A 14,317-nucleotide genomic window follows, 5' to 3' on the forward strand; every position below is an offset into this window, starting at 1 on the left:
CCCTTCTCACTGGGCGAGGCTCTTTGAGGAACCGAGAGTTGCTGGGACAGAGCCCGCGGGGAGAGAGCAAACAGAGCGGCGTTCCCCTCCCCCGACCCCAGCCCTTTGTCCGGAATCCAGCTGTGCCCCTTGAAGGGCGGAGCGGGCTCGCGTGGCGCGGCCCCCTGGCCCGAACGCTGATTGGACGGCGGCGCGGGCAGCAGCAGGGCAGGCACGCTCCTGTCCCAGGGCGCAGCAGATAAAGCGTGCCCAGGGGCACACGACTTTCGGCTCAGAAAATCCGCAGGGTCTCGCAGCTGCGCCAAGAGAGAGCAAGAGAAGCCCAGGACCCTCCTTTACACGTATCTTCTCTGGGGCCAGAGAAACTTTCGAGCGGCAGAGCCTGCTTCTCAACTGAACTTGCAGACGGAAAAGCCAGTTCAGCTCACCGTTGCTCTCACTGCCCACCACTCTCTACCCCTTTGCGCCCTACAACAAGGTAACACCTGGAGCCACAGAGCGATGGGAGGAGGGGAAAGCGGGTCCTCTGGCCGGCAGGAGGTGGCTTTCTCTCGCATTTTCTCCCACCTGGCCCCAGGATTGGGAGTGACCGACCCACTCTTACCCTTACCTCTTACCCCGCCACAGGATGGCGCCTCATCCCTCGTGTGCGCCCCCTGTCCAAGTGACCCACGAGACGGAGCAGCGCTTCCCGGGAGCCTCGGACGACGCAGTGACCTGCGTCGCATCCACTCCACCCAGCCCCACTCGCGTGCTGGAGAACTTCACCGAGACGGAAGGGGGCGCCTGCCGAGGGGCCTCGAGGAAGCTCCGGGCGCGGCGCGGGGGGCGCAGTCGCCCCAAGAGTGAGTTGGCTCTGAGCAAGCAGCGACGGAGCCGGCGCAAGAAGGCCAACGACCGCGAGCGCAATCGGATGCATAACCTCAACTCTGCGCTGGACGCGCTGCGCGGCGTCTTGCCCACCTTTCCGGACGACGCGAAGCTCACCAAGATCGAGACGCTGCGCTTCGCCCACAATTATATCTGGGCGCTGACGCAGACGCTGCGCATAGCGGACCACAGCCTCTACGGGCTGGAGCCGCTGGCGCCGCCCTGCGAGGAGCTGGCCAGCCCAGACAGCGGTTCCCCGGGAGACTGGGGCTCCCTCTATTCCCCGGTCTCCCAGGCGGGAAGCCTGAGCCCCGCCGCCTCGCTGGAGGACCGACCTGGGCTGCAGGCGCCTGTTTCTCCGGCCTGCCTGCACCCTGGCGCTCTGGCCTTTTCAGACTTTCTATGAAGGGTCCTGTCCGCCGCTGGGCAGTGGGTCCTGGGAGAAAGGGCAGGGGCGGAGGCTGTCGGAGATGCGCGGAGGCGGCTCTCAAACCTACTTGTTCCTCCTGCCTCTGGCTCACTGACCCCTGAGGGCCAGAGTGGCAGGCCGGGTTCAATGCCTTGGTCTTCTGCGCTACACCCTCTGCTGCTGCCCGCGCCAGTGGGCACGGCATACTCCGCGCATTTTAAGCCCTCTCCCTGTGGCCACCCCAAAATCTCCTGCAAAAAAACATGAGCGTGGTAGCACTACACAGCAGGAGACACCCACTGTCTCCCCGCCCCTACCCTCACTGATGTCTGTCTGCCGGTCTCTTACCACTCCTCCCCCAATACTACTTCATCCAATATTTGGTCTCTCAGAGCTCGCTCTTGTTCCCCAGGTTGTGTTCTTCAAAATTGCCTGTGACCTCCTCTAGTCCCTGTCAAGTCCCGGGGGTTTGGGCCTTTCTACTCTGCCTTAATCCATGAAGGCGATGCTCTGCCTTCCCCTTGTGCACTTTTCCCGGAGCCATTGCCCTCGCAGGGGCAGGAGGCAAGGCGACCAACTGGGGCAGCGCCTCTACCACCACCCTGCAAACTGGAGCGCCCTTGTCTTAAAAAAAAAAAAAAAAAATCAGCTTGTAAATGATGTAATGTCTCTTGAAATGAATTGTTGTCTGGTAAATTATATGGCCTCTCCCCTGTTTTATGTTTGTATTTATTGATGAGATTTCACAGTGGGAAAAGTCTTTATTTTGTACATAAGATTATTTAGGGACTGGTGAATGAGATTTTGAACCAATAAAAAACGATTCTCAAGAAGCCTGAGTAAGGTCACTTGATTGTGTGGAGGGGAGGGCCCAGCCCCTGTGACTGGGGTTGGGGGAGCGGGCCCTGTCTAAGGAGAGGGAGGAGATACTTTCTGGGGGTCTAGGGCCCCTGCTGAGGCCTGACCCGAGAAACTATGGTTGCTAGGCTGAAGGCCAGGCAGATTGCAAGTCAGCTATACACACTTGGAAAGGAAGAACTGGAAGACTTAAAAATCATTGGCTCAGCCTCCTTGTTTTATTTATGGAGCAGTGACTTGTCTAATTCCAAAAAGTGGTTTAGGAGTAAGATAAGCCTGCAACTAGGGCTACTCACATGGTGCTGGCCCTTTCTGTTATGCCACTAGCTTGATTTGGAGTAACTGTTTTTTTTTTTTTTTTTGCCAAAGGGAGGGAATAATAACCCTACAACCCTGCAACAGGGTCAGAAACACTGGTAGGCTGAGCATCCTAGGAATAGTCCCTGAGTGCTTAGAGACCAAGAACAATGTCAGAGCTCATTTTACATTTCTGGTGCTGGGGACAAGACCTTGTGACTTGTGATCCCCAGTGGCACGGAGCAGAGAAGGTGGAGGGTCTGGCTGTAGTTTCTGACACCTCCCAACAACCAGTAGCTTTGTTTGAACAAATTCTTATTCTTTTCGAGAAAGTATTCAAGGTTTCCAGCCATGTGTTCTCTATTACTTCCAAGGTAGAGTAGGGCTGATGCACAGTGACACTGAAAGTCCCCAAAGCACTGCTGGAGCAGCTCTATATTAGCTTCCAAGATGTTCCAGGATGTCCAGGAAGCAGGTTTAAGCTCCAAGAACCCACAGAGGGTAGGCACCCTACCCTATGAATTGAACCACAGAGGCCTCCTTGGATTAGCCCATGGTGCCCAGGGAAGAAGCAGGCCAACACCAATGGGGTGCACATGTCAGAGGCAGGGACCAGGAGTCATAGAGTAGGTTGCTTTCCAGTGTTAGAGCACAAAGGTGGTGGCTTTGCAGGGGTTAATGTCTTTTGCATCTATCTCTTATGCACTGCACCCGCTACCCAATGCTTCAAATTGAACTTTTCCTCTCCTCTATTCCTAGGTCCCTAAAGATAGGTTGAAGGAGATATGTCTTAGTTATCAGGGGCTGGATTGGGGGGCGGGAAGGGGGACTCCGCAAACAAATGAACAAAGGTGTAGTTTCATTTCATGGCTTTAATCTGGGAGGAGAAGATTAATGGGTTATTGATGACTTCTGCAGCAGCCAATTTTCCACCTGCGGCACCACCCAGGGCAGGTGTCAGCAGCTCCAAGTTGCACAGACCAAGGCAGGGTCTGCCGCTTACTGGGCACTAAGAGGGGGGGGGGGGGCAGTGGGGTGGGGGGAGAGATGGGCAGACATAAAAATCAGGAAGGTCCATCTCTGTCCTCCTGGGACAGTAGCAAGTATACAGACAAAATCACTCAAGGGTGAAAAAACGTTGGAGCTAAGTGGAGGTAGGAGCCACAGGAAGGACAGTGGGACTGTTCTCTGTGGCTGGATTAGGAAGTTTGCCAGAGAACGCTGTATACTGGGCCAGGACTAAACATTTGGAGAGGAGGTCCTCAAGCAGGAAGATCCTTCTTCCTGTGAAAGGCTGTGGGGAGCAGTGTTCAAATAGGCAGGGGATTCCTTTGGTGTGAACAACTTTCAGAAGCAGAAAATATTAACCCTGTGTTCTGGGTGGAGGCACCCACTGCCCAGCCCCTCTCCTGCTTGTGAGGGTGCTCATTAAGAAGCTATTAGTCACTCACAATCTAGAATGGTAGGATAGGGAAGGAGATGGGAGGGAGATTCAGGAGGGAGGGGACATGGGTGTACCTATGGCTGATTCTTGTTGATGTCTGACAGAAAACCACAAATTCTGTAGCAATTATCCTTCAGTTAAATAAATTAAGTGGGAAATAAATAAATAAGAAGCTATTAGTTACCCAATGCACATAGACTGGTCCTCCAACCTACAAAATTTTTAAAAAGTACTATTTAACCAGCTTGGATGGTGACCTTGGGTAGGGGCAGGATTTGAACCCCCAGAGCTGTCAGCTGAACTCTCCAAGTCAGGAGGAGGTGGTTTAGGGCTCCTTCCCAAGGATGAGCTCCATCACAGTCAAAGAAATCATCTTGAGGTGGGAGACTTCACCATTTTTCCAAAGAGCCCCACATCAAGAAGGGTTTAGGAAACATTTCTGGGTGGCACACACAAGCCCAGCATCATCACCACCACACCCTCATCCATCCCCAGGCATTTTGAATTCACCAGCTTTTAAAATCAGTCAGGCTGCTCTGGATCTCAGCTAGAAGGCCCCTACCACTATGCCTCAGCCACAGTGAGTGTGGAGCCTCCTGTGGTCTGAGGTCATTTCCTGTGCCCCAGCTACCTCAAACCCGGACAGGGTCCCATGTGCGGGCAGGAAAGATGCTCTGGTTGAAAGAGTCTTCCCCCCACTCCTGCCATTCTGCCTTTGTCTGAGCCCTGGCTTCCAGAAAAACAGCACATGAATCTTGCAGCCACCCCACCCCACCCCATCCCCACACACAGGCAGGTAGATTTATGGTGCCCTGCCTCCAACCCACCCCATCCCCAAGCCGGCAGTAGCTGGAGGACAAAGCCTCCCAGGGCCATTGGAATGCTAATGTCTGGGAGCCTGGCCGCTGGGCTGGCACAAAGGCAAGTGAGGCCAAGGGAGCACGTGACCCCACAGGCATACTCTGCTCCACCTCTCATCCACGGGCCACTCTGCCCAGCCGTGTGACCTTGAACGGGTCTCTGAGCCTCAGCTGATACACATGAGAAGCTGGAGAGAGTCTCTAACACCCTTTCACTGGGTTTCTGGGAACCTAAAAGAAGGCTGTGCTTGCGAAAGATGGAGTTATAGGCCCCTGCGACTGAAAGCAGTGGGAAAGAGATGTGTGGTCCGGTGGAACAGTGAAGAAGTGGGGGTTGGCTGAGAATGTGCTGCAGAATAAACACTGAGTATACTATAAGTACATTTTACATATATGTAATTAGCATTCTCTGTTGTGTTTCTTTTCCCGCTCCTCCCCTTTCACATATCTGCGGCCAGTGATCTAGAAGGGTGTGGGGCAGTGTAGGGACATTCACTAACCTGGCCTGCTTGCCCCACCTTTGGAAGGCCAAGAGCACAGGTAGTGGGAGATTTGGGGGCTGGACACTCATCTCAGTTCCTCCTACATTCAGTGAGGTGGTCAAGGCAGGATGGTGACACCCATGGAAATAGAGAGCCAAAATCTTGGAAGTCGGTGACTTGCCCAAAGCCCCGAGTCACTGATGGAGTTATTGGAGCAAACCAAAAGCATGACCTTGGCTCTAGGCTTAGTTTAGAGCCGTCTCCTCTGTGCCAACACAACCTATAGTAAGTTTGTGCTCTGGCTTGAACTGGGTCCTCTGTGTCTTGTAAGATCAAGAGCCTCTCTTATGCTTTGACTACCCACTGGAACGCTAGTGAGATTCACGGGCTGCTGTGTACCCCTCTGCTTCTGGGATCCTAGGACCAAAGCGGTCAGAGAGAGAGAGCATCTGCAAGGCTAACTTGGTGGGGTCTGAGGTCCTGGTGAAAAAAAAAAAAAAAGCGGCGTGCCCCTGACCATGGTGCTGAAATGACTGCGTTGGTTCAGAGCGAGAGGCACTCCTAGAAACATGGCCATTCTTCATAAGGAAAACTACCTATCTACTGCCTCTGCCCGTTTCCAGGCCCGAGTCCCTAGGGAATCCCTGTGGACATATAGACCCAGAAAGCTGTTGGCTTCCTTGATGTGGTGGGGAAAGTGTGGACTCTGTTGCTACTAACTCACTGTGTGACCCCAGAAAAGCCCTTTTCTTAGCTAGTCCAAAACATTCTCCTTTATAAATGATGGAGTTAGAGTTGAGTTGCCAGATGAGGAGGTCTAAGAGGTCTGAAGTGGAACAACATTGGAAGTTTAGGATGCAGCAGCCCTAATTGAGAAAACTGGCTTGGAACTTTGCAATTAAATAGTTTTTTAAGACAATCTAGGTTAAGCAATAGCAAAGAGCCATTGTTTGCCTTTGATTGACAGGTGGAAAGGGGGTATTTTCTACATTTATTCTTTTTTAACTTTGTGCTTTCCTTATATAATAGCTTATATTTTGGTTATTTGCTGGCCTAGATAATTTCAGAAAGAATGAATTAAATTTTTAGGGTGGGTGAGTTTGGCATAAGATCTGAAGTTTTCAGCTATGAAAACAGGAAAATATATATGTATATATATAACATTTTAACTTGACTGTGGAAGACGGTTGCATGTTTCTAATTTGTAAGTGCTTCTATCTTTGTGATAAGATGCTTTAATGTGTTTCTTAAATATATATATTTAAAAAAGCGGTCTCATTCTTTGGGTTAAAATGAAGTTTTAGTTATTCCAAGAACAAAGGCACAAGGAAGTCCTCCAAACACACACACTAATGGCAGAGTAGTTAAGAATAATTCAGATCACACAGACACTAGTTCAAAGCCTGGTATTGCCACTAACTGGTGGTTTCCAATTATATCCCTTTGCCTCTCTAAGGCCCATTGTCCTCACCTGCAGATTTGGGACAATAAATAGTAGCCATTTAATTGGGTTGATTAAATGTGCTTGCTTTTAGTGCATATTAAGCTGCCATAAATGGTTATTATAATAATAATTATTATTATTATAATCATCTTCATTTGTCTCAAATTCTTCTCATTCTCCCAAGGGTTTTTTTTGGCGGGGGTGGTGAGGGTAGGGAGGTTGCTTTTGTATGAATTTGAATTTCTTCTGCATTCCTGTGCAGTGCAAGTTGGCATAAAGGCCAAGGGCCACCCACCCCTTCCTTGTGACCCTCCCCAGATGTGATCTACCCTTCCTGTGCTCCAAGATTATATATCCAGACATTACTTGGGCACCCCAAATGAGACATGTCCAAAATAGAATTACTCTCCTCTAACTTCAGACTAATGTTGCCTCTTGTTCCTGATCTCACTAACTAGCATCATCCAGTCATACATACTTGAAATCTAGGGTTGGTTTTGGGCTTCCCTGGTGGCTCAGACAGTAAAGAATCCTCTTGCAATGTGGGAGGCCTGGGTTCGATCCCTGGGTTGGGAAGATCCCCTGGAGGGCATGGCAACCCACTCGAGTATTCTTGCCTGGAGAATCCTCATGGACACAATATCCTGGCGGGCTACAGTCCATGGGGTCACAAAGAGTTGGACACGACTGAGTGACTAAGCATAGGGTTGGTCTTGACCCTTCTCTCTTTCTACCCACAACCAATTAATCCTTAAATCCTACTGACTTGTCCTTCCCACTATAATACTCCCTGATAGAGTAAGCCAGGGTGCTATGACAGACTCACTAATAATTCATCTGAGGTGAGCGTTCCATGTGGGTGGATAGCTCTGCTCTGTGACATCATTCAGGGACCTACATTCCTCCCATCTTCTTCCTCCCTCAGCTGCTGGGCCCTTGCCATCCATGGTTGAGGCTCATTGCCATGGGTTTGAGGCAGTGGGAATAGGAAATAAGTCATGGGGAACCTCACTCACAGTCTTAAAGGTTAGACTCAGAAGTATAATAGCATGTTTCATCTATGCTCATATTCCTCTAGGAATACATGATCATATTCCCTCAAGTTAACTGGACTAGGGGCTATGTGCCAGGAAGAAGTAAAGAAAGGGTGAGTGAGCAGTCTCCAGCAACAGTCTACAGGACTGTTGTCAGGATCAAGTTGGATTATATATGCTATTATTTCATCATTGTGAATCACTTAAGCTTACAACTACAGTCCTGCTGCAACAGCCTCTTTTTCACAATGCCTTGTTTGCCTTGGCATTTACCCTCCAGGAATACTGACCTGCTTGAAGTCTTCCCCTCACACACAGTCAGAACCCCTCCCACCCTTTTTCCCACCGTGCTGTCTCTGCCCAAACCCTCATTCCCCTCTTCCCAAATTTCCAGTGCGGATATCACCTTTTTCCAGAATCTTTCTCTGAACTATTTCTCCCTCATTGCTCCTGCTCCCATAATATCCTGTGCATATGTACATCCTTGAACTTTCCAGGTAGCATTTGTAATTATCTGTTCACTCATTTGTGCCCTCCTGACAAAAGGAAGTATCCTCCATGTCTCCAATGAGTACTTATTCTAACCATATGCCACATGTTTTTAGGATGAATTATTGAGTCAATAGGGCTTCCCTGGTGACTCACACAGTAAAGAATCTGCCTGCAATGCAGGAGACCCGGGTTTGATTACTGGATCAGGAAGAACCCTGGAGAAGAGAATGGCTACCCACTCCAATATTCTTTTTTTAAAAACTTATATTTATTTATTGAAAATAAATGTATCAATTTATTGACTGATGATTGCTTTACAATATTGGTTTGATTTCTGCCATATAACAACATGAGTTAGCCATAGGTGTACATATGTCCTCTTCCTCTTGAACCTCTCTCCCATCTCCCACCTTTTCCCACCCCTCTACGTTGTTAAAGAGCCCCAGTTTGAGATCCCTGAGTCATACGGCAAATTTCCGTTGGCTATCTATTTTACATGTGGTAGTGTATATGCTTCCTTGCAGGAGCCTGGTGGGCTACAATCCATGGGGTCAAAAAGAGTCAGACATGGCTGAGCAGTGAATATTTTCACTTTCACTTTCAATGAGTCAGTAAATTGACTGACTGAATGGAAGGTATTTCAATTATTTGTTTAGAAATTTCATTCCTTCTTCTGACTGGCTGCTATATAAAGGTCAATGAATATTTATTGAACAAGTGAATGAATAAATTAATTAGTTATATAGAGACCTGTTACCTCTCCTCCCTCATACCCTCCTCAGCACCAAAATAACCTGTCTTTGGCTGCCTATGGGTTCACTTCAGAAGATGCCACATGTGATTTGGTGAAATTGGGTTATCACAAGAGAACCATTGTTTTGGTGATCACCAGCAAATATTCCAATAGTCAGGTGTGGGTGATCTCTCCTGAGATAGTCCATTAGATCATGGACCTGACATCTATCTCAATTCCAGCACTTCCTAATTCCATCAGTTGAGAAAGTTACTTAGCTTCTCTAAGCCTCCACATATAAAAATGTCTCTATGTATAAAAATGCAGAAAATCACATCTGCCTCACAGAGTTTCATGAGGATTCAGATGAGATGGCAGATATGTCCATACACTTCATGAGCCTGCCTGCAATTTGAAGCAGACCTCATTATAATACCCACCTTATCTCTATCTTATTCCTAGAGAAGACTAACTAAGAAGGCATGGACCAGGACCGAATTCCCATTAATCAGGGAGAAGTTATATGACTTGCCCATAACCTTGTTAATTATGGAGAGAAACTTACACCCCTGCTATTCTAACATCATCACCAGCTATACTACCTCTGTTGGACTAGTTATCTATTATTGCTGCGTAACAAATTACCCAAAACTCTACTACTTAAAACAAGAAACATTTATTATGTGGGTCTTCTGTAGGTAAGAAATCCAGGTATACCTTAGACAGGTGACTCTGGCTCAAAGTGTCCCATGAGGCTGCAGTCAGGGTGTCAGCCAAGAATGTGGTCTTACCTGATGGCTTTGCAGGGGCCAGATCCACGTCCAAGCTCACTCATGTGACTGTTAGCAGGACTTAATTCCTCAAGAGCCATTGGACTGAGGGCCACAGTTCTTCAGTGACTTTGGACTAAAAGCCTTCCTCAGTTCCTTGCCACATGGCCCTCTCCATAGGTCAGCTCACAACATGGAAACTGGCTTCCTTCACTGCAAACAAACAAGAGGCAGGGGGACACTCAAGACAGAAGGCGTGGTCTTTTGTAAGCTAATCTTTTTGTAATCTAATCTCATTCCTTGGAAGAAAATCTATGACAAACCTAGATGGCCTATTACAGAGCTGAGATATCACTTTGCTGACAAAGGTCCATATTGTCAAAGCTGTGTTTTTTCCAGTAGTCATGTACAGATGTGAGAGTTGGACCACAAAGAATGCTGAGCACCTAAGAGCTGATGTTTTTGAACCGTGCTGCTGAAGGAGACTCTTGAGAGTCCCTTGGGCAGCAAGGAGATCAAATCAGTCAATCCTAAAGGAAATCAATCATGAATATTCATTAGAAGGACTGATACTAAAACTGAAGCTCCAATACTTTGGCCACCTGATGCGAAGAACTAACTCATTGGAAAAGACCCTGATGCTGGGAAAGATTGAAGGCAGGAGGAGAAGGGGGCAACAGAGGGCGAGATGGTTGGATGGCATCACCAACTCAACAGACATGAGTTTGAGCAAGCTCCAGGAGATGGTGAAGGACAGGGAAGCCTGGAGTGCTGCAGTTCATGGGGTCACAAAGATACGGACATGACTTACTGATTGAACAACAAAAACAACAGTCTCACAAGTGACATCTCATCACCTCTGCCACATTCTATTCACTGCTGCTGCTGCTAAGTCGCTTCAGTCGTGTCCAACTCTGTGCGACCCCAGAGACAGCAGCCCAACAGGCTCCCCTGTCTCTGGGATTCTCCAGGCAAGAACACCGGAGTGGGTTGCCGTCTCCTCCAATGCATGAAAGTGAAAAGTGAAAGTGAAGTCGCTCAGTCGTGTCTGACTCCTAGCGACCCCATGGACTTCAGCCTACCAGGCTCCTCCGTCCATGGGATTTTCCAGGCAAGAGTACTGGAGTGGGGGTGCCATTGCCTTCTCTGATTCTATTCACTAGAAATGACTAAATCCAGCCAACAGCTAAGGGGAGGGCACTGCACAAGGGCATGGATATCAGGAGGCAGGGATCACAGGGGTCCATCTTAGGGGGTGCCCATCACAGAGGCAGTAGCAGAATCTTTGCTGCCTGCCCTCCACACCCCAGAGATAGGCAAACAGATGACAAGTGTGCATGCACACACTCACAAATATACACCTCCCTAGGACCAAATAGATCAGAATTCAGAAGAAAGCCTAGGTGATTTGATTCCAGGGGTTAAAGCAGATGCCTCCGTGTCCCCTAGTGCTGGGCCTGTTTCCAAGAAGGGCCGAGGAGGGGCACCACCAAGTGAGCACTGGAGCCACCCCAGCTGATCTCTGCCATTCATTTATGCTTTCACAGGCCTCCCCACCCCCACTCCCAGAGGCAGAGATTTAGGACGTCTGGAGCCTGGACACCATACCCACTGAAGGGAAATTTACTGCCTCTAGAGAACCAGGGCCTGACTTGAGGTCTTGAATGCATCTTTTTCCCCTTTGCCTCTGCTTTATTAGGTTAATCATTGCTTGAATTGGTTGCCATGGTTTGGGCAAACCCATGGTGACTCTATAATGAAGCCTGAAAGACTTGGATCCCATTTATCATCCTCAGTGTTTGGGAGGCCCAGAGCCTCATTTGCTTCCCCCAGGGTCTGAGTACCACCCTTCTGCTTGGGGCCCCTACGCTCCTTTTGAACGAGGAATGAACAGGTGGCGACTTGGAAGAGAAGAGGAGACCCGCACAGGTGGAGTGAACAGTGTACTGCCCATTCCCCACCATACACACACACACACACACACGCACGCACCCACGCACACACATTTTATTTTCCACTCCAGGATTCCTGACACAGATCAAACACAAAGGCATCTCTTCCATAATTTTTCTTTCTTGAAAGTGAGAGGCAAAGAATGATGTTCAGTTAGAAGGGGTCCATGGCTGTCCTTAAATGGGGGGGGAGGTTGTGTCTCAGCAGATCCAGGTTTCACACCCCTTAATCCATGGGCATAAATTGAGCATAACTGCAGTCCTGAAATGAGTTGGAAATAGATGGGACAAGGCCAGTGGGAAAATAGAGGCATACAGAGGTTTAGCAACATGTTCAAGGTCATCCAGTGATGATAAAGGCAAGGTAGAACCCAGGACCAGTGAAATGTATTATGAAGAAATTACAAATAGACGTGTATAATGAATTCTATGTATCCATCACCCAAATTCAACAGTCATTGACTCAAAGGCAGCTGTATTTCACTCACATAACTATTCACTTCACTCAGCACTACTTCTGTGGATTATTTTGAAGCTAACCTGAGACATCATACAATTTCAACATAAATCCTTCCCCAGTGTTAGATTTTGTTTGTTTTCTATTCAGTGTAAATGTAATAATAGAGTGTAGCAGCTGAGAGCTGCTCTGAAGGCAGATCCTCTAGGTTCAAATCCCACATCTGCTCTTTCCCAGCTGTGTGACCTTCAGCCAGTAACCTAACATCTCTAAGCCTCAGTTTCCTCAACTATAAAAGGATGCAATGACACCTCAGAGGGTAACTGTCAGGATTAAATGAAATTATACAAGTGCTCAGCATCTGTGCCAGGTGCAGTGCAGATGGAGGCTTTTATTTTGTTTCCATATTTGCCACCACTGCACCATCAGCAATGGCTCTAGTCTGGCAGGAAGTCAGCTCTTGGCTTCCAACATCCAGTCTCTTGATGCTGTCTCCTGGCCTAGAGGCAAGAGGCTTGTCACTACCACTCTCTGCCTGGCACCAGACTCTGAGAACACAGACCTCAGCAGAGAGCTTGGTATCAGTGCTGACAGCCTCCAGTCTCTGCCACTCACAACCCTGCTCAGCTCTGCACCACGGACCCCTGGACCAGCAAGACCAGGCCCCATCCCCCTTCACTTCTTGTAACTTTAGGCTTTCTGACCTCTTGGCAGCTGGTTCCAATTATGAGCAGGTTATCAATACACCTACCTTAAAGTTGCATGTATATGTGTGTGCATGCATGTGCCCATGCCTCTGTGTGTGTGCACGTGTGTCTGAGTGTGTGATGTCCCTATGTGCAAACCAGCATGTTCTCATGCTTCTGTGCACTCAGCCTGTGAGAGAGACTCCACTAGGAGACTAAAACTTGCCCTCTTATATTTGTGGTAGATGGACAGAGACCAGATTAAAACTGGTCAAATAAAAGCATGAAGTCATGAGCATGGTACTGAGACCTCCTGGAGACGGTAGGGAGAAATTAAGGTTGGCCAAACGCATTACATTGAGAACAGAAGAGAGAGGCAGGCGGGGGCTCCATGGAAGCTGCAGGAAGGGAAAGGGATGCAGCCTATCTAGTTTCACTGTATAGAGGAGGCCTGAGTCCTAATAATGGCCTCTCAGGTCAGGAATATCCCCTGGAGTAGGAAATGGCACTCCACTCCAGTATTCTTGGCTGGAAAATCCCATGGGCAAATGAGCCTGATGGGCTACAGTCCATGGGGTTGCAAAGAATCGGACACAGCTGAGCACAATATAGGAAGTCCTGATAGCTGATCCGAGAAAGATTATTTCAGGATATCAACCACTCCCCCAGCATCAAAGCTCCAAAGGGTTCTCTTGGGCTGAAAGGGCTCGCTCAAATTTCCCCTTTCCTGGGTGAGTGAGTGAAAGTCACTCAGTCGTGTCTGACTCTCTGCAACCCCATGGACTATACAGTCCATGGAATTCTCCAGGCCACAATACTGGAGTGGGTAGCCTTTCCCTTCTCCAGGAGATCTTCCCAACTCAGGGAATCCTCCTGCATTGCAGGCGGATTCTTTACCAGCTGAGCCACAAGAGAAACCCAAGAATACTGAAGTGGGTAGCCTAATCCCTTCTCCAGCGGATCTTCCCGACCCAGGAATCGAACTAGGGTCTCCTGCATTGCAGGCAGACCCTTTTCTGGATAGCAATAAATTTTTATTGAGCATTTACTATATCTAAGTACAGTTCTAATGCTTTCTGTTAACTAATCTATGAGATCAGATTTATCATTCCATTTTACAAATGATGAACTTGAGGCTGAGAGCAATTAACATGTTACATGTTACCCAGTGAGAGGTGGAGCTGGATTGAACCCAAGCTCTTTTGCCCTGGAGGCAGCAGTCCTAACCACCGTTACACTGCACCACTGCAATGCTCTATTTTTTCCTCTTTTCAAGTTTTGGTTTTGGACATTTTCAAATATGCACAAAATAGAACAGAATCCTGTGTCCTCACGCCCTGTCACTCAGCTCCCAGAGCCATCAAGTCATGATCAACTTTGTTTCATCTGTTCACCCTGCTCCCATCCACCCCAACCCTGCACACACACTTCTATTTTTATTTGAGTGAAATCTTTTAAAACACATCCCAGATATCTACCATCCCACTTGTAAGGACTTCCGTGTCCATGTCTAATAATAGAACATTAAA

At 48.4% G+C, this 14,317-nt stretch overlaps 1 protein-coding gene across 1 annotated transcript; it reads left to right on the forward strand.

Moving 5' to 3' along the window:
• Positions 1-279: 279 nt before the first annotated feature.
• NEUROG3 (neurogenin 3) lies at positions 280-1,918 on the forward strand. Its single transcript, XM_086382906.1, has 2 exons — positions 280-478; positions 628-1,918. Exon 2 carries the CDS (start codon positions 629-631, stop codon positions 1,274-1,276), a length of 648 nt encoding a protein of 215 aa, XP_086239032.1. The 5' UTR covers positions 280-478; position 628; the 3' UTR covers positions 1,277-1,918.
• Positions 1,919-14,317: the final 12,399 nt, after the last annotated feature.

The sequence above is a fragment of the Bos grunniens genome, chromosome 28 (assembly GCF_055505025.1).
Source record: "Bos grunniens cultivar Pamir isolate PY7600 chromosome 28, Bosgru_T2T1.0, whole genome shotgun sequence".
NCBI lineage: Eukaryota > Metazoa > Chordata > Mammalia > Artiodactyla > Bovidae > Bos > Bos grunniens.